This window comes from Mytilus californianus, unplaced genomic scaffold (genome assembly GCF_021869535.1).
Source record: "Mytilus californianus isolate M0D057914Y unplaced genomic scaffold, xbMytCali1.0.p SCAF_4, whole genome shotgun sequence".
Taxonomy (NCBI): Eukaryota; Metazoa; Mollusca; class Bivalvia; order Mytilida; family Mytilidae; genus Mytilus; species Mytilus californianus.
Genome location: NW_026262690.1, coordinates 117,931,280 through 117,958,537, shown reverse-complemented (window position 1 = coordinate 117,958,537; position 27,258 = coordinate 117,931,280). Strand labels below are relative to the sequence as shown.

General features: G+C 31.5%; 1 protein-coding gene across 1 annotated transcript; it reads left to right on the top strand.

Annotated features, from left to right (window-relative positions):
• Positions 1-115: 115 nt before the first annotated feature.
• On the top strand, positions 116-24,671 carry LOC127739237 (TATA box-binding protein-associated factor RNA polymerase I subunit A-like). Its single transcript, XM_052250857.1, has 12 exons — positions 116-205; positions 6,727-6,820; positions 7,667-7,821; positions 9,406-9,467; positions 13,913-14,018; positions 15,217-15,355; positions 16,034-16,155; positions 17,688-17,840; positions 18,470-18,533; positions 19,115-19,232; positions 21,433-21,587; positions 22,032-24,671. Exons 1-12 carry the CDS (start codon positions 167-169, stop codon positions 22,106-22,108), a joined length of 1,284 nt encoding a protein of 427 aa, XP_052106817.1. The 5' UTR covers positions 116-166; the 3' UTR covers positions 22,109-24,671.
• The last annotated feature ends 2,587 nt before the right edge of the window (positions 24,672-27,258 follow it).

Genomic DNA, 27,258 nt, shown 5'->3' with positions numbered 1-27,258 from the left:
ATAACTCTGTATCTGCGGTAAATTTCACTTAGGTTAAAACGTATAAATGATTTTGCTGTTCCGAACATTTTTGACTCTTAGGACACAAGCGAAGAACAGGCTAAAGAATCTCGAAAAAATGTAAACAGGATGTTGCACGTGTTTGAGTGTTTAAAAATCATTCAAAATGCAAAACACAGGATCTGAGTCTATGATAGAAACTTTGGTATGGAACTGAATGAGAACAGTTGTGTATTAAAATAATATATGAAATAGGACCAAGTGCAGACCAAAGTTCAAAAGGAGAATTCAAAATAGTGATCAAGTCCAGGCGAATGAGCCCCCTTTTTTCAATTTTTTTAATTCATATTCTTTATTATTTGAACCTATTTTCACTTATTTTCACTTATTTGATGCTTTTTTGCTCTTCAACGTACAACGCGAGGGTACCTAAATTGCACCTATATTGACAGTTTTTTCATCTAGGTTTATTTATCATCCTGACCAAAGTTTCCCTTCTGTGTTTATTATGCCCCCGCCGTAGCGGAGGGACATTAAGTTTTACCCTTGTCCATCTGTCCTTCCGTCCGTCCGTATGTCCCAAAGTTGGTTTCCGTTCTCTAACTTTAGTTATGCTAACTTTACAATTTCGACTCCGTTCTCTAACTTAAGTTTGCCTCAATCAAATGTTATGAAACTTGTACACAATGCTTATTACCACAATATACAGATCAAGTTTGAATTTTGGTGCCGTCACTTTTACTGTTCTAGAGTTATGCCCTTTACAAATGGAAAAATTGTTAAATTTTTCTTTTTTTTTTCTAAATATCAAGTCATTTTTAAAATTCGAGTTACCTTCCTTTGTCCATGATTATAGTTGAATCAACTACAATCAATGTGTTATACAATGCAATGTTTAATTTTGCCTTCCACTGATAAATTAAAGCAATTTTTACCCTTCATTTCCAAAAGTATTTTAAAGTCTTCTTTGAAAATTGGAGTTATCTTTCTTTGTGCATAATGGTAGTTGAATCAACTACAACCAATGCTTTGTACAATGCAATATTCAATTTTACTTCCTACTGATAAATAAAAGCAACCTTTACCATTCAGTGCTTACAAGCACTTTGATTACCGTTCTAGGGTTATGCCCCTTTACAAATGAAAAAATTACTGAATTTTTCGTTTCCGTTCTCTAACTTGAGTTTGTCTTAATTATATGTAATTTCTAAAAATATCAATGTCATTATTTAAGTAATTTTTATACGACCGCACAAAAATTTTTGTGGTCGTATATTGGTATGACGTTGGCGTCGTCGTCGTTGTCCGGCGTCGTCGTCCGAAGACGCATTAGTTTTCGCACTCTAACTTTAGTTTAAGTGAATGGATCTCTATGAAATTTTACCATAAGGTTCAATACAACAAAAGGAAGGTGGGGATTGATTTTGGGGGTTATGGTACCAACAGTTAAGGAATTAGGGACCAAAAAGGGGCCAAAAATAAGCATTTTCTAGTTTCCAGACAATAACTGTGGAACGGTGTATGGATCTCTCTGAAATTATACTACAAGTTTCCATACCACAAAGGGATGGTTAGGATTTGCTTTGGGGGGTTATGGCTCAAACCGTTTAAGAATTAGGGGCAAAAAAGGGGGGAAAAACAAGGTTGTCCTGGTTAATGGACAAATACTTTAGTACAAAACATAATTTAAAGCAGTGTAAGGTAGATAAATCAAATACATCATTGAAATTATCTCCCTTACACTGCTTTTAAATTATGTATAAAGTAATGGTTAATGAACAATTAAGATAATTTAAAACAGTGTAAGGGAGGTAATCCAAATACAACGTTTTGGTTACTTCCCTTACACTGCTTTTAAATTATGTTTAAAGAAATGCATATTTATAAAGGAAGACCAGTAAAAATATCTGCAAATGTTGCATCTTTTTTTTTTACAAAAAAATCCATATGAAAGATTTGACACTATATTTTAAATTCTATTATAAAATAGATTAAGTTAGCACTATGGTAAATTTAAATGGGTAATTATGGTTTGGGGGAAAAAGGGGGGGGGGGGGTAAAAAGAAATTGTGGGGGGTCAATTTTTTCTCATTTCAGATTTCAGAAATTAAAAAGAATTATTCTTCAAATATTATTTTTTTTTCAAATTTCAAATATTGAAAAATTTCAAGAAGTAATCTTTAATTGCACAGTATGGCGCATTAGATTTGTAAAATCTTTGACCACATTTATTTATTTGTTATGCCGAATCTAACCATGTATTTAGATTTTTAATTTTGGATCCAGTTTTCAAATTGGTCTACATTAAGGTCCAAAGGGTCCAAAATTAAACTTTGTTTGATTTTAACAAAAAAATTGAATATATGGGGTTCTTTGATATGCTGAATCTAAACATGTATTTAGATTTTTGATTTTTGGCCCAGTTTTCAAGTTGGTCCAAATTGGGGTCCAAAATTAAACTTTGTTTGATTTCAACAAAAATTGAATATATTGGGTTCTTTGATATGCTGAATCTAACCATGTATTTAGATTTTTTATTTGTGGACCCCGCTATCAAATTGGTTCATATTGAGGTCAAAAGGGTCCAAAATTAAACTTTGTTTGATTTCATCAAAAATTGAATTATTGTGGTTCTTTGATTTGCCAAATCTAACCGTGTATTTAGATTTTTAATTTTGGGTCCCGTTTTTTAAATTGGTCTACATTAAGGTCCAAAGGGTCCAAAATTAAACTTAGTTTGATTTTAACAAAAATTTAATTATTTGGGTTCTTTGATATGCCAAATCTAACCGTGTATTTAGATTTTTAATTTTGGGTCCCGTTTTTTAAATTGGTCTACATTAAGGTCCAAAGGGTCCAAAATTAAAGTTAGTTTGATTTTAACAAAAATTGAATTTTTGGGGTTCTTTGATATGCTGAATCTAAACATGTGTTTAGATTTTTGATTATGGGCCCAGTTTTCAAGTTGGTCCAAGTTGGGGTCCAAAATTAAACTTTGTTTGAAATCAACAAAAATTGAATATATGGGGTTCTTTGATATGCTGAATCTAAACATGTATTTAGATTTTAGATTTTGACCCAGTTTTCAAGTTGGTCCAAATTGGGGTCCAAAATTAAACTTTGTTTGATTTCAACAAAAATTGAATATATGGGGTTCTTTGATATGCTGAATCTTACCATGTATTTAGATTTTTTATTTGTGGGCCCGCTATCAAATTGGTTCATATTGAGGTCAAAAGGGTCCAAAATTAAACTTTGTTTGATTTCATCAAAAATTGAATTATTGGGGTTCTTTGATATGCCAAATCTAACCGTGTTTTTAGATTTTTAATTTTGGGTCCCGTTTTTTAAATTGGTCTACATTAAGGTCCAAAGGGTCCAAAATTAAACTTAGTTTGATTTTAACAAAAATTGAATTCTTGAGGTACTTTGATATGCTGAATCTAAACATGTGTTTAGATTTTTGATTATGGGACCAGTTTTCAAGTTTGTCCAAGTTGGGGTCCAAAATTAAACTTTGTTTGATTTCAACAAAAATTGAATATATGGGGTTCTTTGATATGCTGAATCTAACCATGTATTTTGATTTTGGACATTGGACCATAATAGGTAAATTAAAAAAATTGAAGTTCTTAGACCACATTCTTTCTGTGTCAGAAACCTATGCTGTGTCAAATATTTAATCACAATCCAAATTCAGAGCTGTATCAAGCTTGAAAGTTGTGTCCATACTTGCCCCAACTGTTCAGGGTTCGACCTCTGCGGTCGTATCAAGCTGCGCCCAGCGAAGCATTTTATTAAAATTGGAGTTATCTTCCTTTGTCCATGATTATAGTTGAATCAAGGTAACATTAAACAATCAATGCTTTGTACAATGCAATGTTTAATTTTGCCTTCCACTGATAAAACACAGATCAAGTTGAATTTGGGTAGTGTCACTTTAACCATTATTGAGTAATGCCCCTTTATAAATCGAAAGATTTCAAAATTTTTAGTTTCCGTTCTGTAACTTAAGTTTGCCCCAACCAAACATTATGAAACCTATACACAATATTCATTACCTCAAAACTAAGATAATGTACAATTTTTTTGTTTCCGTTCTCTAACTTTAGTTTGCCTCAACCAAATGTTATGAAACTTATACACAATGCTTATTACTACATAATACAGATTAGGTACGAAATTTGGTGGCGTCACTTTTACCATTCTTGAGTTATGTCCCTTTATAAACATAAAAATTGCTGAATTTTTTCGTTTCCGTTCTCTAACTTTAGTTTGTCTCAACCAAATGTTATAAAACTTATACACAACCGTTCTAGAGTTATGCATGTTTACAAATAGAAAAATTGCTGAATTTTTAGTTTCTGTTTAAGTGAGCCTCAACCAAATGTTATGAGACTTACACACAATGCTTATTACCACAAAACTCAGATCAAGATCAAATTTGGGTAGCGTCACTTTTACCGTTCTTCAGTTATGTCCCTTTATAACTATATGATATGCAAGCGGGGGCATCATCTGTGTCCACATGTGGACACAATCCACATTTATTTTGTAGATGTTTCCTGATTTACTATATACGTCCACGAATTTAATTTTGAATCCATATTGAATCATAGAAAAAATGGGATCGAACAGACCTCCAAATGATCCATGATTCTGTAATGAGAAGTACTCGAATTGCATCCATGCTTATAAATTCACATCTGTATATAAAAATTGAATAACTGATGTTATTTATTTTTATTGCTCCAAATATTTAGAGCAATTTGACAATAGTCATGATAGTCCATGCTAACTATTTATTTTTTAAGAAATGGATGCCTGTTACATGTTTTAATTGCTTATTTTTAAAAGTTGACTTTATCATGTTCATGTGGACGTCGCATGACTTGACGTTTACCTAGATTTTACTAGTACTTTTTTCAGTGAATACTTTATCTGTTGATTTATACCATGTATACGGCGAAAGTTTTGTGTATAATTAAATATGTTTACATGGTTTAGGTATGTTGAAAGACGAACATAATGTCAAATCATAAAAATACAAATTGTTTAGTTTCTAAGAAAAAGATTTCCACTGCTATTTTTGCCAAATTGGTGCAATTTGGGTACTGTGACTTTTCTATTAAGATAACAAACGTTTATATATCACACCCCTCTATTCACATTCACAATTCAAGAAATATGTTGTGAAGTGTGGGGGTTTGAGTATGCATTAAGGAGCTGAGACTCTGATCTTTACGAACTATTGCACATATTATATTAGAATTTATTAAAGAAATCCTAGGGATATATTGCAAAACTTCTAATGATGTGAGTAGAGCAGAGCTAGCCAGACTCTAAGAACAAAAATAATCACGTCCTCTATAAAATATTTAGACCATTTTGTCACATCTGAATCTCATGAATCTTAGCACATGATTTACTCAAAGCATCTTGGAAAAAAAACCCTTGGGTTATTAATATTATTTCATGTCTTCAAGAACTTGGATTCCCCTTTGTAGCCCAGAATTCAAATTTAACTCTTAAACCATTGTTTAACCAATTACATCAGCGCATTATAGACAAATGATAGATCAAAACCTACAAGTAACAAGAGCAAAATTCTAAAATGTTTTTGATAACATTTCAATGATAAGGGAACATTACCTTATGTCGAATGGACTTACTAGGAAATCTGATCCTGACCATCTATTATTGCAAAAATGAGACTAAGCGCTCAGTATCTCAAAATCAAAGAGGGAGGTATAAAAAAATTGCTAGAAATGAAAGATTTTGTAATGTACAAATGTACAAAATGTATGTATTCAAAACAAAATTGAAGACGAAAAACCACTTCATGTGGCATTGTCAATATCATAAAAGGGAAAGAGAAACCCTTGAGACAAAATTATCTAAAATTTATTTAAATTTCTAAACTATCAACATTAATAGTGTTAAATCAAAATTATTATTTATCAGTGGGTCTTTACAGATACTAAAGATGTGTTGTTCTTATATTTCTGAATTGTCTGAAGTAAGAAATCATGTATTACAAAAATATTAATAACATAATATCATGAACATGCAGGTAACTTGTATACAACCTATTAATATTATAGTTGCTTGTGCTAGATGTTTGTTTCTAGCACATTTATACTTGTATTATGGGATTTCATACTATTAAGAACGCATTGTGACGTCACAATTTCCATGGAAAAAGAACACATAGTACAAATTCACATGATATAAGAAAACATACATGTATGATCTGTTCGTCATTATCATTTCATAATCTATTGGTACCGTCTTATGGAGTGTATTTACATGTACATAATATATCTCAGTTGGTTTAATACCTATGCGTTTTCAGTGACAATTCAGTTGTAAATAATTGTCACATTTTCACCATTAAAATTATGGATATTATTATAGATACATTGTACCATAAATAGTTAATAAATTTAACAACTTTTTATCACAAATATATCGATTTATTTAAGGAGCACAATTCTATCTGCAGGAATTTATTAAATAGGGGTTTAACACACCCAGCTTTTTATGTTAAAATTATATATTACTGTTGAAAATTGGAAAAATGTACTAAATTATACAAACGACCCTCAAGCCAATCCCTGGATCTATATAATTTGAATTCCCCAGTGTGTATAAATTTTATACCTACATGCTGTAATATACCTGTATATATATGTGTATTGTATTTACTCCTGTTCTTTTTTGCAGAGGGACATTTGTGAAGTTTTGTTTGATTCATCACTAGAGGATCCAAGTGCACCACTGATTTGGTTGAATAAGTTGGACAAAGAACTGAAAACAGGCAAATACCATAAACTGATAACAATATATATATAAGCAAAATGTGTCATTGTATCTCCCTTGCACATTTTTTGTGGGGTAAATGTCAAGGATCCAACAACCCAACAAAAAACAAAGCCACTGAAAGACATCTACAGGTCAATATGCCTTCCTCAATGGTATACAAGTATCTCTTACTATATTTTTAGGTGTAAAGTTTTTATTTTTGTTTAAAGTGCCTCAGTTTCTGTTGTGTCCTTTTTTGTGTGCAATTAACACATTAAGATGAGAATAATATGCCCTTATATAAATTAATTCAGTAGACTAAAATAGACACTGTCACACAAAATCTTTACAAAACATATGTATTAAACAGAAGAACATCAAATATTGGAGAATATTTAACACCACACAAATAATCGTCTGGATCGTAATATTATTATTATTTATTAAAACTGGTTTAAAATAGATGACACAGTCACTACAGCTGAATTTGTAACATGCTTGCACACACAAGATAATAGTCTACAGAACAGTATGTCACTGTTTTGAAAATATCGATTTAAGTTGGGGCGAATTGTCTTTGCTCACACTCCCAGACTTGGCAGAGGGGAATCAGATTTCAGTTTTTAAAATCTTTGGTTTGACTCCTACTGCAGGCAGGGTGAGAAGGCCACAACAAGACCACCAACTTAAGGTACATGTAGCTAGTGGAAGATTTAATAACTTTGCAGTCTGATTGGTATAAGCATGAATTACAACCTTATTGATAGAGATGAAGGTTTGCATCCAGTGAATTCAGTTATTCTTATATGTTTAATTGTTGTTTATCATTATAAGGCTTTTTATATCTATTTTTCTAAAATAGATGATCCATTGTGTACTAAGGGAGATAACAATGTTGACATGGTCATTCCCAAACTACTGGATGTTCTCAAAGAATGTTTGTCATCCCATAGATGGTCTCAAGTGGTACCAGTTATAAAACAAATATCTAAACATGAACTTACAACATTCTGGAAGGTACAGTATCATAATTTATCACATTTTTAAAAGATATGGTAACTCCTCCCTTACCCACTTCCACACACCACCACACACATACACACAATCCATTTAGCATACAGATATGAAATTTGGGACAATAACTGAAAATACTATTTAATGACCTTTCAAGATGGTGGTAATACTATAGCAAGCATTTTCATGTACTTTATATATTTTTTACAACATTAAATTGTCTCCCGACTGCACTCCTGAAATCCAAAAGTATATACCATCTGCATTTAACAGTTTGATAATTGTTCATAACTAGTTTAAAATGTACTTATTTATGTTTTAGTAAGTTATGTTGTGTCTATTTAAAATAGATAAAGTTTCCTGTACTTACTTACCTGTATGATACTGTACATGTTGTTTGTGTTTTTCTAAGATACTATATCTTTATGATATATATTTTAGTCAACTGTATTTAAGAAAAATACTTTCATTAAGTGGATGTATTAGATTTTTAGTCAGTAAATTTTCAGGTGAAATTTTTATCACATCTTTATCTAAATAAAACCATAGAATTGATTAAGTACATCAAGTGGAGATAACTCATTATTTCATCAGACAGTGGAAATATTTTTGTAGACTATTGTTGTGGTAAACAAAGTAGATATAAGGGGATTTGTTTTAATTTATTCATCTTTATTTTAGATAATAACATATTATACCAAAACAATATTCATTATTAGAAAATAATTAAGTGCTCTTATGTTGTTGTAATTGACATCAATAATGAAGTTCTGGAAAAGTTAGATAGTTACATTTAGAAATGGCCGAAATTTTATGGTACATATGGATTGATTTGTTGGGACTTTTAAAAATAGAATGATAGGTTTGTTTTTAAAAAAATCTATAAAAAAATCACATCAAACAGAATTTCTGTTAAGACATTATAAATAGTCTAAGAAAAGCACAACCTTGTGCAATGATAATTGTAAGAATCATCTGGATGTTGGGTAATAAGTGTTCACAACTGTATATCAATAGGATTTAATTCAATAAAAACAAAATCAATGTTAGTAACAATGAAATCAGAATTACAGTGTTAAGCTGATAACCTTTAAGAATAGGTTTATTCATAGGATCAATAAGTTTCCACAAATCATATCTGTGCAAAACACCATATCTTCAAAGACTATTGGATACTGTTTAAAGGGAAATAATCCTTACATAAATTGATTGTCTCCCATATTACGTTCTCTTCCATCTGCATGCAATAACTGTTCAGTGTTCTATTGTGACGTATTTTATTTTATTATTTCATTGTTATAACACAAATCGTTGTAATCATTGTATGAAATTTAAAACCCGCAAGGGTCCATAATTGGATTATTAAAGTATTCTTATTCTTATTCTTATTCTTATTCTTATTCTTATTCTTATTCTTATTCTTATCTGAATGTCCAGGGTTCTATAAACAACATCAAAAACAAAAATTAGGATGTATTATCTTGTTTGTAATAAGGTTTCTACAGGTACAGTTAGCTTTGCACAAAATTGATAAACTTACTTTTTACGCAATCTTTAATTGTATTGTGTACTTTATTGTATTTCCAGACAAGTATGGAAGCTATGTATGTGTCTGATTCTGCAGTTTCCTTGGTGCAACAACTCGTCAAGTAAGTCAGTATAGTTTATCCTTGCATGTATTAGGGGAATTCAAAATTGTCAAAATTGTTCTTCTAAAACATATGTTGGAACAGCAAATTTTGTATCTTCTGCCAAGGTCAGGCAGTAAATATTGTCAATGTCTAATTATTACTGTAGCACCTTTAGTAAAACAAAAGGTTAACTTTTTCACAGGATCAAGTTTATACGTGTTATCTATGCAGAAAATATTTTTTAAAAATCTGTATACCCTTGCAAGCAAAAGGAAAGAAACAAAACTTGATGTGTGAAACAATTCATGCAGCATGAATGTTCTGCAAATAATGAAGATATAAATATTTTTCAAATATACAAAAAATGTGCATCTTTTATGCACTACTGTGTTATATTTTGTGCTTTTTGTATTCCTTTCATTTTTGTCGGCGTCGGCGGCGGCGTCCACAAATATTCACTCTGTGGTTAAAGTTTTTATACGACTGCAAAAAAATTTTGTGGTCGTATAATGGTATGACGTTGGCTTCGTCGTCATCGTCCGAAGACACATTGGTTTTCGCACTCTAACTTTAGTTTAAGTGTATGGATCTCTATAAAATTTTACCATAAGGTTCAATACCACAAAAGGAAGGTTGGGATTGATTTTGGGGGTTATGGTACCAACAGTTAAGGAATTAGGGGCCAAAAATAAGCATTTTTGTAACTTCCAGACATTACTTGTGTGTTAGTATATGGATCTCTTTGACATTGAACCACAAGGTTCCATATCACAAAGGGAATGCTGGGATTGATTTTGGGGGTAATTGCCTCCAAATTATAGGAATAAGGGGCCAAAAAAGGGGCAAAAACAAGCGTTTTTCTAGTTTCATGACAATAACTTGTGTGTAAGTGTATGGATCTTTCTGAAATTGTACTACAAGGTTACATATCACAAAGGGAAAGCTGGAATTGAGTTTGGGGGTAATTGCCCAAAACGTTTAGGAATAAGGGGCCAAAAAGGGGCCAAAAATAAGCATTTTTCTAGTTTCCAGACAATAACTTGTATTCAAGTGTATGGATCTCTCTGAAATTGTAGTGCAAGGTACCATACCACAAAGGGAATGCTGGGATTGATTTTGGGGGTAATTGCCTCAAAATTTTAGGAATTAGGGGCCAAAAAGGGGCAAAAAAACAAGCATTTTTCTAGTTTCAGGACAATAACTTGTGTGTTAGTGTATGGATCTTTATGAAATTGTACTACAAGGTTCCATATCACAAAGGGAAAGCTGGGTTTGAGTTTGGGGGTAATTGCCCTAAACGTTTAGGAATTTGGGGCCAAAAAACAAGCATTTTTATACGACCGCAAAAAATTTTGCGGTCCTATATTGGTATGACGTTGGCGTCGTCGTTGTCCGAAGACCCATTGGTTTTCGCACTCTAACTTTAGTTTAAGTGAATGGATCTCTATGAAATTTTTACCATAAGGTTCAATACCACAAAAGGAAGGTGGGGATTGATTTTGGGGGTTATGGTCCCAACAGTTAAGGAATTAGGGGCCAAAAAGGGGCCAAAAATAAGCATTTTTGTAACTTCCAGCCATAACTTGTGTGTTAGTGTATGGATCTCTCTGACATTGTACCACAAGGTTCCATATCACAAAGGGAATGCTTGGATTAATTTTGGGGGTAATTGCCTCCAAATTTTAGGAATAAGGGGCCAAAAAGGGGCAAAAAACAAGAATTTTTCTAGTTTCATGACAATAACTTGTGTGTAAGTGTGTGGATCTCTCTGACATTGTACCACAAGGTTCCATATCACAAAGTGAATGCTGGGATTGATTTTGGGGGTAATTGCCTCCAAATTTAAGAATTAGAGGCCAAAAAGGGGCAAAAAACAAGCATTTTTCTAGTTTCATGACAATAACTTGTGTGTAAGTGTATGGATCTCTCTGACATTGTACCACAAGGTTCCATATCAAAAAGGGAATGCTGGGATTGATTTTGGGGGTAATTGCCTCCAAATTTTAGGAATTAGGGGCCAAAAATAAGCATTTTTGTAACTTCCAGACATAACTTTTGTGTTAGTGTATGGATCTCTCTGACATTGTACCACAAGGTTCCATATAACAAAGGGAATGCTGGGATTGATTTTGTGGGTAATTGCCTCCAAATTTTAGGAATTAGAGGCCAAAAAGGGGCAAAAAACAAGCATTTTTCTAGTTTCATGACAATAACTTGTGTGTAAGTGTATGGATCTATCTGACATTGTACCACAAGGTTCCATATCACAAAGGGAATGCTGGGATTGATTTTGGGGGTAATTGCCTCCAAATTTTAGGAATTAGGGGCCAAAAAGGGGCAAAAAACAAGCATTTTTCTAGTTTCATGACAATAACTTGTGTGTAAGTGTATGGATCTTTATGAAATTGTACTACAAGGTTCCATATCACAAAGGGAAAGCTGGAATTGAGTTTGGAGGTAATTGCCAAAAACGTTTAGGAATAAGGGGCCAAAAAGGGGCCAAAAAACAAGCATTTTTCTAGTTTCCAGACAATAACTTGTGTTCAAATGTATGGATCTCTCTGAAATTGTACTGCAAGGTACCATACCTCAATGGGAAGGCTGGGATTGAGTTTGGGGGTGATGAATCATAAGGGGGTTCAAAAAATTGGGGGGGGGGGATTTTTTTTTTCTTTTTTTTCTTTAAAATTTTCCATTTTAAATTGGTTATTTCTGATTTATATATAAAAGCAAATAATAATGATATGGTTTGAATAGGTAAATTAAAATTTTTTAACTTCTTAGACCACATTCATTCTGTGTCAGAAACCTATGCTGTGTCAAATATTTAATTACAATCCAAATTCAGTGCTGTATCAAGCTTGAATGTTGTGTCCATACTTGCCCCAACTGTTCAGGGTTCGACCTCTGCGGTCGTATCAAGCTGCGCCCCAGCGAAGCATTTTATTCTGGTTTCCAGACAATAACTTGTGTTCAAGTGTACGGATCTCTCTGAAATTGTACTGCAAGGTACCATACCACAAAGGGAAGGCTGGGATTGAGTTTGGGGGTGATGAATCATAAGGGGGTTCAAAAAAATTTGAGGGGGGATTTTTTTTTCCTTTTTTTTCTTTAAAATTTTCCATTTTAAATTGGTTATTTCTGATTTATATATAAAAGCAAAGAATAATGATATGGTTTGAATAGGTAAATTAAAAAGTTTTAAGTTCTTAGACCACATTCATTCTGTGTCAGAAACCTATGCTGTGTCAAATATTTAATCACAATCCAAATTCAGTGCTGTATCAAGCTTGAATGTTGTGTCCATACTTGCCCCAACTGTTCAGGGTTCGACCTCTGCGGTCGTATCAAGCTGCGCCCAGCGGAGCATTTTATTGAAATTTTAATAACTTTCTTAAATTATCCTGGTTTTTTACCAAACTTGGATAGAAGCTTGTTTGTGATCACAAGATAGTATCCAGAAGTAAATTTTGTAAAAATAAAATTCCAATTTTTCCGTATTTTACTTATAAATGGACTTAGTTTTTCTGCCGGGAAATATTACATTCACTCTGTGGTTAAAGTTTTTAAAATTTTAATAACTTTCTTAAACTATCCTGGGTTTGTACCAAACTTGGACAGATGCTTGTTTATGATCATAAGATAGTATCCAGAAGTAAATTTTGAAAAAAAATAAATCCATTTTTTCCTTATTTTACTTTTAAATGGACTTAGATTTTCTGCCAGGAAACAACACATTCACTCTGTGGTTAAAGTTTTTAAAATTTTAATAACTTTCTTATACTATTTTGGATTTGTACCAAACTTGGACAGAAGCTTGTTTATGATCAAAAGCTAGTATCTAGAAGGAATTTTGTTTTCTTCCAGTTAACATTACATTCAGTCTGCAGTTAAAGTTTTTAAACATTAAGTTTATTAGATTCATAAACTATCCTTGATTTTTACCAAACTTGGACAGAAGCTTCTTACAATCAAAAGATAGTATCAAGTGGAATATTTTTATTGATTTACTTCCTCATTTTTGTTGAGCCTGCAATTAACAGAAAAAGTAGGCGAGACACTGGGTTCCGCGGAACCCTTACGAATTTTATTAACATCCAAACAAATAAGATTCAAACGTAAAAATCTATTAATAATCTTGTATAAAATTCAAAAGCAAATTATTTATTGGTGAAAATCCAAATAATGGATTTTTACAAAGCCATAAAAAATGACATTATTTACAAACATACAAAATACGAAATTAACAAACATTCATAGTATATATAAGTATATCATATGTTAAGATATTTTTGCTTATGATAACTGCACACTTAATTTAGGGAACATTATAATTCAAAGTATAATTCAAACCTTAAAAAGAAAATGCATGATCTTGTTGATGCCAATCTAAGTTCCCCATATGTGGCATTGTTTTATTACCTTGATAATTTATGCTCAATTGATATGCATGTGTTTTGTAGGGAGTTGAAGACTGTACGTCATCTCAGTTGTCAGGAAGTTTTGTTGGAATACCTCATGTTTTTACTTCATCATGGAAAAATAGATGATGCAAAACAGATTTCACAGGTCAGAATGATTTTTTTGTTGTAAATAGAGTTTTCTACATGTTTTATCTATATATTTATAAAGCTTCATTGTAACAAAGCACTGTAAAAAGTACTGCTGAAATTCAGAAACTTTTGCCTATTATCTCCTTTGAACATTTGAATAGACCACTTTCGAATTATGTCCTTCACCAGAAAAGTTCGTCAACTATGCACGCCTTTATGACGTCATTTACCAAATAGAGGGGATCGCCTGTATCCCTTCACTATTAAAGTTTATCAAGCGTCTTCATGATCGTCATTATGCAGGATAAACTAGAAATAATATTTGTTTCGTAGGTACGTAATCACAATTCCCCTAATGACAGCAGTGCTGATTATCAATTACCGGTATAAGAATTTAATTTGCAAAATAATTTCTGCAATATAGCATCATTATTTTTCAACCGCTCCCTCAACATGGGGAGGAAGTAACAATGCCCTTAAACGCACAAAAAATGTTCACTAAAACCAAAGTTTTTGACAGAAATGCAACAAACTTGAAAGTGGTCTATTACTTAGATTATCTACTGTGCATTCAGAAAACGATGGGATGTTTTCTTGAATGAAAAAAAGTGTGACAGGATGTACCATCCAATAGTTAATCAAACAATTGCTGAAATCGTTATGTTAAACCAAATGATGGGATTGAAGAGATTTTCATAAAATCTCTTTCATTGAAAACATGTAAGTGACTTTTTGTAATTTATGAGGGATTTTACTCTCAGGATTTTTTATAGATAGTGTACTGTCATATTTTCTTTTAACTGTAGGATTTTTTTTATAGATAATGTACAGTCATATTTTCTATGACTGTAATAAGTATTTTTTGTTTGTAATGATCATACATGAGGGATTGTTTTAGTGAGAGATCTGCCGTATTACCTGTGAGATTTTTGTCTCGGCTGCCACGAAAGTCGCAGAATTTCAGGCATGGGGATGCTAATCCAGTGATGGCAACAGAGTTAACAGTGGACATCTTAGCGTGTGCACTCTTGATTTAAAATAATCTAAAATGCTATAAAATTCTTAAAATAAACAAATAAATCCATATATTGATAAATTTATGAACTAAAATTAACATCAGATTACAGGTTTTACACTTAATATTGTAATAATTCACTATAAAATGTTTACAGTCAATAATAAATAGAGAGTTGACGTTTTTGATTTTTTTTAAGGAAAAAGTTAAACAAACAAGGTATGAACAGACTGCTCGAGATCATCACACAGAGGTTTTATACAAATCATATCTAGGTTTAGTATGGTATGTGGAATGGAAGTCTCTGAAGATGAAAATTAAAGATTTGGATGAAAATAGTAAGTCAACAATTTACTGTGACTTGACTGTAAGTGTTGCTCTCCACCTATTGCAACTTATTCATAATTCTGACCAAATTGCAATTTGTTTTATAAAACCAAACTGTTCAACTGGTCAGAAATTTGAACGAACTGCTGTAGAAAACCACAGTCAAGTCGTGAAAGTGCAAGGTGATAAAGTAAAGCATACTTACAATCCTATAAGACTTTAATTCCACTTCAATGTTATTATGAAAAATCAGTCTAACAGTTTGTATAGAAATTTTATTGTTATTGTCATGCTAAAGGTGATAGGTAGTAATTTTGAATTGCTATAAAAATGTCCAAACTAAGCTTTCATACAATTTGTTTTTTCGAAAAGTCTTCTATATTCATAAGAATCAGACATCATTTGAATTAAAACATTTCATATTCAGAAAATATGTGTGAAATTACAATACGTTGTTAGGAAGTTTCCATGGGAGGCAATCAATTTTTCTTTCGAAAAGTCTTCTATATTCAAAAGAATAATGTTTTAGGTTATCTCCCATGGAAACTTATGTTTTGATTTGAAATTTAACTTAAATTTACATTCACTTATATTATACCATTTCCACTTTTTGTGACCAAGACTCAGGTCTGACAGATGTATCTATGTAACAAGAACTATCAGACAGTAATTCTACCTGTAATTTATAGGTGACCTTGTATCTAACTATGAAGAAATAATGGTAGTTTATGCACAGAAAGCTATGATTGGTTTCCAGCAAGTGTCGGGAGAGGTTGGAGTATGGGATATATTTATTACTAAACATGTAGAGGTATTTATACAAATTTACACAAAAGCTAACAAATTATTCATGTCAGCACTGGTAAAAAAAGTTTCAGAATGGCGATAGGGATAAAATGTTCCACGTCATGAATTCTTGTTTGTGATTGTCAAAAAAAGGTATTCTTGAGGTGTGAATATGCCAATTGGTGTACTGGAATGTCAAATGGATTTCAAAAGTCAATTCCTAGTATTTCAGTTTTTTTCTTTTAAATTTCAAGTTTTTTTTTTTATGCCCCACCTAGGGGCATTATGTTTTTCGGTCTGTGGGTCCGTTCGTTCGTCCATCGGTCCGTTCGTTCGTCCGTCCGGCTTCAGGTTAAAGTTTTTGGTTAAAGTTTTTGGTCAAGGTAGTTTTTGATGAAGTTGGAAGTCCAATCAACTTGAAACTTTGAACACATGTTCCCTATGATATGATCTTTCTAATTTTAATGCCAAATTGGAGTTTTGACACCAATTTCGCAGTCCACTGAACATAGAAAATGATAGTGCGAGTAGGGTATCCGTGTACTATGGACACATTCTTGTTTTACTGAAAATCATTTGGAACAGATGATTGTTGTCATCCCTATATCTGTAAGTAAGGGTGGTCAGTTGTCTTCTTTGCACCTTTTTCTGCTGCCTGCAAACTGATCATGTGAACAAGCACAGTAAATACCCGACTGAGTCAGTCTAGTACATAGCAGGGTTCATATTCATATCACATTAACATGCATTCTTCCTTGTATACATTGGCAATCATACCACATCTTATTTTTATATGTAATATTTGCCACGGCACATTAAACAACACAACTCACATCAGCCATACACATTTATATATAAGAAAAGACAATTTTATAATAATGAATGGAGAAGAAATTCCTGTAACATTATTTGAGGAAGATTCATTTGTTACTATGGTAACAATTAGTTTTTTAGTAAAATAATTTTAGAAAAGTTTTGCCCAAGGTTTTGAATTAATATAAAATAGCAAAATAATGGCAAGTCATGAAAAGGGTGACATGCTGAAACTTTTAACAAAAGCAACATTCCAGGAAGGCAGAAAGGTTAGAGTTCATAACTGATACCTGGGATGAATATTTATATTTATATGTATTGTTGTATTGTATATTCTAACTAATTTGTTTCGATCAGAAAGAGTAACATGTTCAACTGTATTTTCAAAGGTTGACTGAAAACGGCAGTTATTTAAATTTTTTTTTGAATATTTCTAAAATGTCTAAAAATAGAAATCTAAATACTTAAATACTTTGTGACACAATTGTAATAACCAATCAAATTAGCTTTGCTCTATTTCCGGCATATTGACAATAATTATTATAACAATTGTAGCCTTTATATAATGTCATCAAGGATATATCGACCCAAAGAAGTATATCAACCTCAGACACTGTCCTTAGTCGATATACTTTGTTCAGGTCGATATATCCTTTTATCAACATCATTCAAAGGCTAAAATTGTATAATATAGATATGCACCTGTCATTTTCTCTGTCTGTTAAAAGTATTTTTCTGTTTCAGATTTTAGAACACTATGACAAAATCGAAGAAGCAAAAGATATTCTGGCACAGTACAGGGACAAAAATACAGAAAATCTAAATGCTCACAAATATGTCTACTATTTCTGTGTAAGAAATGGTTTCTTTGAACATGATGAGATTCAATTATTAATGGTAATAATGTATTAGAATTCAATTTAAGTAGTATATTTATTTGATTCATGGGGGGTGGGGGGGGGGGGGGGGGGGGGGGGGGGGGGGTGGGTAGGGGGGCTTTTTATTGCTAATACATGATAGAGAGAATTTTTTATGCTTTGATTAGATTTTTACCAATAAAAAGTGAGAACAAGCAAACTACAGTTGATTGTCAAAAATAAGCAACTAGATAGAAAAAAAATAGTGAGTTAAAAAATAGAGAAATAACTGTTCTTGGTATCCTAGCATTTTCATTTTTATACGCCTGTTTATTTTACGTCTGTTTACGGGACGTATTATGGTATACCGTTGTCCGTCCGTCCGTCCTATGTCAACATGTCAGACAATAACTCAATAACGCTTTAACCAATATTCATGAAACTTTGGTGAGTTGTTTATATCTATTAATGTAAGCTCCCTTTCGTATTTTAGGTTTTATGTTTCTGAGTTATGGGATTTTATTCATAAAATAGGGGTGATTTTCCAGTTTTCGGACAATAACTTAAAAACGCTTTTTATTTTGAATAGTATCAATTTTTAAACCTTATTTCAGCCTTAATGCATTTAATTGCTTCACCATCTCTAATTCAATGTTGTTTTTCTTTCAGAATATAGCAGAAAAATGTCCCTCAGATTCCTTGGTTTTACCGTTATGCAATAAACTGGTTGAAGGTTTGTATTTATTTTGCATCCACGATTTTTTTCCAAATCTGTATAGGGAACTGTTAATTTTTGAACATCATAAATTTTTAAGAACAGTTAAGAATGATAAATGAATAGATAAAAAGGTAGAATAAATCAATAATTAATGAAAAAGATAGACGAATTTATAACATTGGTTGTAATGAAATACCTTGATCTCCAAGTTGAATAAAAACAGATAATTTCACATGTTAAATAAATTCGATAATTTCACTCATCTGACATCATACAACAATGATTGTTGTTTAGACTTTCTGTATCATTTTGCATCAAAACAAATTGCAAACATATAGAAAAATATATGCCGGTAGGTCCTGGTATTTTATACTTTATTTCCATTTAAAAGCCAATGGTCAATGTAATAAAAAGAATAGCTAATAAAAAAATACAAGTATCAAAAATATTCAACTTGTGATCTAACAAAACAGATAATTCATTTGTGGCCTACTGACATTTGTGAATTAATGTGTTGTTCGGTGACTATCTAAATGTTTTTCTATATTTAAATTCTTCGTTTAGTTTATATTCTCAAAATAATTGTTATGTTACAGATAATAAGATACGAGAAGCCTTGAAGTTCCTGTTTGATTTGCTGGATTACTGTTGTTGGCAGCAACAATTAAAAGCTTGGAAATTTCTGGTAGATTTGATTGCAATAAGAAACAAAAGGTTGGTAAGAAAGAATGATGCACATACTTAAAAGATTGTTTTGAAAAATAAAAGTTTGTTTAGTTTACAACCTAAGCCCATAACCAAATTGTTGTAAAAAAATAAACATAGGTATTGTCAACATATATTTGTTCCTAATAATATTTATTCCTGAGGGAAACAATATTATAATGATATATGTTCTGCAGAATTTCTGTCATGGAATACTTTTTCCACCTGTTTTATATTTGTTTGACTGATATTAGGAACTTATCTTATATGTTGATTAGTAAAACAACAAATGTTCCTATTAAGGAAGTTCACTTGTCATGTTTTGGAATTTATGTCAGATTTTCGAAATCCTCTGGTTTTATCTATTTGAATGCCTTAAAAAAATTTGCTCATTGACCCCCATTTTTCTTTTAAAAAATCTTTTACATGCATAATTATAAGCCATCTGTAAAAGTCTTATAAAATCTTAATTACTTTTTAATAGTTTTGAGAACTTTAACTTGTCAATGATAAAGCTATGAAAAATCAAGAGAATATTTTCCCGTCAAAATTTCAATGGCTAATATCTCGAAAAACAAACACATTGACCTATATTTTATTTTTGCTCTTTTTGTTCCTTTATTAATCCCCTATCAATATATACTAGTGTTATGAAAAGCTTGTTATTTTGAAACTGAGTAGTGAACTTCCTTAAGCTGATGATTTGTTTACATCTGATTGATTATTATCTAAATCAAAACAGCATTTTATGTGCTGATTATTTAATTATTATGTAATTTGAAAAGTGTTAATGAGTTAGATATATTCACCTGTACACAATACATGTATGTACAAACAAACATGAAGGCTGATGAATATGAAAAAATATTTATGTTCCTTAATGATGGATCATATGTTGAAGGTAAGTAAATATGTTAACAATTCAGCTGTGAAATATAAATGTAAATTCTAATGAGACAAATATCATTTATATGAAAAATATGCATGCCAGTAATTGTGGATAATTTGAAATGATTATTTAATGTCAGCACCATTGTGAACAATTATTTCCCATATTCACGATACCTGTTCTTTTACTAGTATTCTTTCTACTAGTTACATCAGAATAATAATTGTACATACTAATTTACCATTCCGGCATTTGTAATAGATAGAACATAATAATATTTTCGGGTCGGAATAGATATTATATAATACTTTTTCCAATCGGAATGAATAGTACATAATACTTTTTACAATCGGAATAGATATTACAATATACTTTTTCCATTCGGAATAGATATTACATAATATTTATTCCTTTTGGAATAGATATTTATGCATAATATTTTTTCCATTCGGAATAGATATTACATGCTACTTTTTCCTTTTGGAATAGATATTACATAATATTTTTTTCCATTGGGAATAGATATTACATAATACTTTTTCCTTTTGGAATATATATTGCATAATTTTTTTTTTTTCGGAATAGATATTACATAATACTTTTACCATGCCATAATAACACTTTGAAAAGGGTTTAATATTACATAATACTTTTTTACAATCGGAATAAATATTACATAATACTTTTCCATTTGGAATAGATATTACAATATACTTTTTCCATTCAGAATAGATATTACATAATATTTTTTTTTCATTTGGAATAGATATTACATAATACTTTTACCATGCCATAATAACACTTTGGAAAGGGTTTAACATGTCAGATTGTCAAAATGATAAAAGTCAAAATGTTATGCCAGTCACACTATAAAACTTCCACCATAATATTTATTCCAAAGATACTTTATTACTTTATTCCAAAAATACTAGGCTATTTTATTTTTTGCTTTGACGCCTTACTGCAAAGCAAAAAAATAAAATAGCCTTTCAAGACGCAGTAAGGCATCAAAGCAAAAAAATAAAATAGCCTTTCAAGACGCAGTAAGGCATCAAAGCAAAAAATTAAAATAGCCTTTCAAGGCGCAGTAAGGCGTCAAAGCAAAAAAATAAAATAACCTTACAAGACGCAGTAAGGCGTCAAAGCAAAAAAATGAAATAGCTTTTCAAGACGCAGTAAGGCATCAAAGCAAAAAAATAAAATAGCCTTTCTAGACATAATTATTTGGACTATCCTGATGAATGTATATCTAGGAAAGTGCTTAGGACACATGCAAATTTATAATAGATTCTGTGGCAATGATTTAGATTTTCATTTCAGTTCAGAAGTGATTCATACTTTAGAAGAGAGTTGGAAGATAAGACAGTCGTGGTGGCCTCAATATCATTTTACCAGCTATGACTGTCCAGAAAGTGGAGAGGAATGTGAATTATGTTTATGTAAATCCAAATATGCAGCATATGTTTTAGGTCAAGGTCAGTTTTACTTATTCATTTGTTTATTCCATACTCTTGCATGTTCTATTTTAAGCTTTCAAATGTTTTGGTGTGAGCAATCATGATGAAGATAAATCCTGAAAAGTCCACATGTTCACATCTTCGGCCTCTTTTTTTGTTCAACTTATGTAAACCAGTCAATGAAACAGTCAACCAAAGCCATAAAATACCAGAAAGCATTCATATCAACATAAAGTCGCCAACAATTTACAAGTGTTCATTCAATATTATTACGCTCTAAATTAAAAAAAGTAATGAATAAATTTAACAGAGACTATATAAAAATGAAAATCAAATCCAAATTCTCTAAATAACTAATGACAACCATATGAACAGCAATAAGTATTTGTGATAATGATATTCAAATGAAAAAAAAATGGTCCAACTATTTTGTTTTTAATTAATTTTTTTTTTATTTTTCAGATTTTCAAAATATACATAAAGACTTTCAACATTTGAGTAAGACGCAGATACAAATGTTAATGTCCTCAGTGACTTGATTATAAAAGTAAGACATTCCCGAATGACTCCATATTTATTGAATGATGAAATCTACTGAAGAGATTTCAAAACAGATACTTGTTCCCATGACAACAGGTTAGAGGATGGAATGTTTGACTCGCTTGGAAAGACCAAAACAAAAAGAAGATAACAAAGTGAACAAATAAAGTTCTAAATATCATTCTCATTACATGTGTTTTTTTAGCTTGATTGTTATACTGGCAACTGACGAAATTTGCAGCAGTTTTATTCAATATAACAAATTAAAATTGAAGTGAAAACAGGGCAAATATAAGATGTTGAAAAAGATTGCCAAAATAACATGATCAATGTGTTAATATTTTTTGGTTTGTAATAAACAAAGCAATAACCAATACACAAGTATATCAAAATCAAGTATTCTTATCTTAATGAGATTTAAAATTTGAGCTTAAGATACTTCTGTGTTACGATTCCTTGTATAACAATAATAAAAAAAAACATGTATAGATAGACGAAAACTGCAATTTATTTTTGATGTAATGAGCACTGGCAAAACAGCAATTATTGACTATTTTATAAAGATTAATTTGTGATGATCCATAGATTGTTGTCGAAACTCAAGCATTTTGAATATAATGTAGAAGAAAAACAAATAAATTACTTTTACATACAGATATTTTGTATGAATTTTCTCTGTAATAAAAAACAAAAAATATCAAAACTTTCATTTTTAAACATGCTACATTGTCCATAATTTACCCTTCTTGAATGTTCTTCAAATTATGTGTATTTAAATTTGCAGGAAGAGTATTTATTTCAAGAATATATTATGGGGTCTTGAATTTATTGTGATTTTTTTCCATGAGTTTGCCCTTTATGCGAAATATTTTACCACAAGCAATAGCAAGGGGTAAAACATCAACATAAAGGGACAACCCATTGTAAAATCAATATAATACAAGTCACCATCAGTGATTTCTATTTTTAAAGGACAAAGACAGCAATTTTGGATGGAAGCACTCTAGGTAAAGGGAAATACTTGCTGTTCCTGTAATTAAACACACTATTTATATTTACATATATGATGAAGAAAACTGAATAAGTGACATTCTAAAATGTTTTTCAGTAACATACTTAGACAGGTTTGGACAAAGTTGGTTGATTTTTTTTTTTTTTTTTTAAGAAAATGGGCTTTCAACAAAATCTTTTCATCATTTCTTTATGTTTCTTTTGTTTTGATGACTTTTAGTTTCAGATTCTTGCATTTTCTTTTAGAATGATTATATTCTTATCTCATGGTATTGACGTCATTTGTGCCGTTTGACCTTGTGTTATTCATTCATAAAAAGCTAACAACGCGGGAGTAAGATTGGAACAGCCCAACCAATCCATTATGTTGAGGATCAGCTGACATATCAATATTTTGGTTTTTTACCAGGGGTGTGTACTCAATTTGTTTGAAGAACGTCATATTGGAATATTTATTCTCTGTCAGTTGATAAAGGTAATGTTGTTACCAGTACTATGATTTTTTTAAAGCAAAATTAGTTAATGAAAGGATGAAATTTGAAAAAAATAGGCAGGACAGGAGTTTTGAGTAAAAAAAAAGGCAGGATGAGCAACTTGGCAAAAAAAAAGCAAGATGACAATTTATGTAAAAAAATTCAGGATAAACTAATAAAAAAAAAGGCAGGACCGAATCGAGTGAAAAATAAAAAGGCAGGACAGAAATTACAACTAAAAAAAATGCAGGGCAAAATTTTTCATCCTAGCCGTCCCAAAAAACAAATGGTAGCTCCCTTACATAACATGGTCTTGCCAACATGAATGTGACCTACCAATTTAGACTTATCTACGTGGTTGTACTTGCAAGAGCAACATGAAGGGTGCCACACGTGGAGCAGGATCTGCTTACCCTTCTAGGGTACCAGAGATCAATCCTGTTTTTTTTAGGTGTTCCTGTTGCTCATTCATTAGTTTTCGATGTTGTGTTTTGCAAACTGTTGTTTGTCTTTTGATAATTTTTTGGTTTTTGCCATGTCAGTGTCAGGTCGTTTTTGATATATGAGTTTGGAGATTGGGCATTGTTGGAAATGCATATAGATTCATGCAAGCGACACAGGCTCTTTACTAAGAGCCTCTAGTTTAATATCACACGACCAACATTTCGAGACATGTCAAGTGATTCATTGTGCAACGTCTTCACACACCCTCAGAAATGGCCCAGGAATATGCTTATCCTTTCAAAGCAAACTACATTTTGCTTATGCTTTCTATAGGATGATATACCGTGTCAGATTTAGCAGTGTACGCTGTTTACTTTAGCGCTTGTTTTTGTGATTAATTGTTTTCTTGTTATTAGATAGTATTAATCTGGTTTTACACATTCTGACTTTTAGGCACTGGCTGCGATTATGTTGAAAAATTAATAATCATTAAAAAATATTGTTGCTTTTAAGACTAATTAACGAAATGCAATGTAGGGTTGGAAACCAATTAATAAAGTATGTAACAATAATATGTTTGTCTATGGTTACATTGTGTTATTGTTAAGTTAAATATATTAAATCTTTAACAGACTCCAGTTTGTTGTAGAATTCTCTTATATTCTTGATTATTATAGTAACTGTTATGATAAATATTACATTTCAACAAATAATGTTTAAATGGTTTGTTAAGTATTGTTTTATCGTTTTTCAAGATAAAACTATAGTTTGATATAGCCACAAAGGCGAAGAAGATAGTTCAATAGTCCGATTTTAGAAGAAGAGAGTCCATTTCTATGTGTTAAACTGCATGCGTACCCTGTCACTTGAGTAGAAAGATATAAGAATGTGTGGTATGAGTGCCAATGAGACAACTCTCCATCCAAGTCTCAATGGGTAAAAAGTAAACAATTATAGGTCAAAGTACTGTCTTCAACACAGAGCCTTGGATCACACCGAACAGCAAGGCCTTGTTATCTCTTCATTTACTTTTTGTTTATCAAAAATACAAAATACAACAAAAAGGTTAGATTTTTTCAAGATACTAATTCACTTGATGATTTAATCCTTTATTCTTTTAATGTTCTGGAAACGGAGACAAGATATTTTTTATAAAACCTCTTGTAATAATGAGGCTTTTTAAAATATCGATCTGGTAATTTATGTGAGGCAGTTGTTAGGTGGTATGCAAAAGCTTTTAATCCCTCCATTATTTTTTCGCTTGTAGGAGTAATTTCTGATGCAGGTAGAAAAAAGGCCATATCTCCTTCATCCCTAAGTTCAATTGTATATGAGTACTTGATTCTTGCTCCACCTCTTGCATAATCATCTGACGCTCCAGCAATTAAACCAAATTCTGGTATAAAGGAATTTTGGTCCACTCTGTATTTCTTTTGATGCTTAGTAAATATCGCAGCTGCTGCAACTTTACCAGCGTCCTGTAGATCTTGTTTATCTTCTAATTTTTCTAATGAGTAACCTATAGGATATGACATTATCTGTCCATAATTATGGAAAGTCCAGTAAGCAAGGAAGTTAGTTTTCTTCTTTTTATTTCTACCCATCACTCTCATCAGGGCTTTACTTTCTTCCTCTGTAAAAGGACCTGTACCGGCAAATCTCTCATAGTCACAAGGGTCTGTTGAGCCACCAACGGCAGGATTCCAAGATTCGTCGTCAAAACCAAAATTTCTATTCAAATCAACCCCAAAACATTTAGGATCATAGGAAGTCTGTCTTCGATTTTTCCTCCAGCAAGGATCTGTTGTATAGCTATAAACGTAACCATCTGGATTGAGTACAGGGATGATATACCAGTCATACATGTCGACCAATTTTTCTATGGCAGGATCCTATGTAGGGTTATTCTTAAGTTGGTTAATAATATACAGCACTACCGCTGGTGAAATCCATTCACGTGCATGTATCCCGCCATCTATCAAAATCGCAGGTTTCATTTTGCGTCTTCTTTTTCCACATCTCCCATTTTCCTTTTTGAATATCTTGATTAAATGTATTTTTCGATTTTCTGCAGTTTTGCCTATTTTTTCTCTATAAGCAAATATCTTCCCCTTACCTGATGGTCCGACGGATGGTTGATAACTTAGTGATGTCAGAAATTTTTCTATTACTGGGTATTTGTTATATTTCGTAAAGTCTATATGTCGAGCGTTTGAAAGGCCCTTTTGTCGTTCTTTTATATTGTCCTTGATTGCCGGATTTTTTTTGATAGCCTCTACTACTCCTGGAGACTTGCATTCCGGGACGCAATCTGAGACAGTGTTGACAATCAGGAATGACAAAACAAGAAAACTCTTCATTTTGAGGTTATTCTGAAATTTTGATAAATCTATATGGTTACTCTAATTAAAACGGGTTATTACCCTCTTCTCTACAATTAAGCTCAAATAATTTAATTTTGGTTATTATCTTGAATTATTCTTCTGATTGGCTGACAGTGTTTTGTCTATCAGCTCATAGACATAATTATTCATGTGACCATGACGTCATCAACGTTTTTTCATGATTTACTCCGGCTTAAAATGGAATTTAGAATTAAATTACGCGGGTTATTCAGTGTGCATCAAATTTTTTTATTTTATTTCTTCATAGACAAGGAAAAACCTATTAGAGTTATTCCTTAAATAACACACAAAAGGGGGCCAAATGCCAACATAACAACTACACATACAATTTGAAAGAACACCATCATAATGACATGAATATCAACTAAAATATCAAACTCACAGCAAATGACCTTAATTGCCCTTGTCCTCCGTTTCATAAACTGTTATTGGATGGATGTATTATTTTTCGAGGAAGGAAAGTGTGATTGCTACTTAATCGTTAATAAAATGAATTGGCAATATAAATACGCATCCCTCTGAAGAGTTTTCTTGGCGATAATGTTATAATAGTCTCAATGTCTTAAGCATCAATATCTAAAATTATTTTTTTTCTGTGAAAAGGACATTGTACGAAGGCCAATATACGTTTTTTCTTTAAATTAGAAATATTGCAAATCTTTCTCATACACCATAGTTTTATAATTATTTTGTCTTTGATATAAACGTATGTCCACACGAAGTATATATCTCCCATTTGATACGATATTCCAGAGCTTGCATTTCCTTTCGTTTTTTCCTTGATAGAGAGTTGCTGAACACTAGGAAGCTATTAAA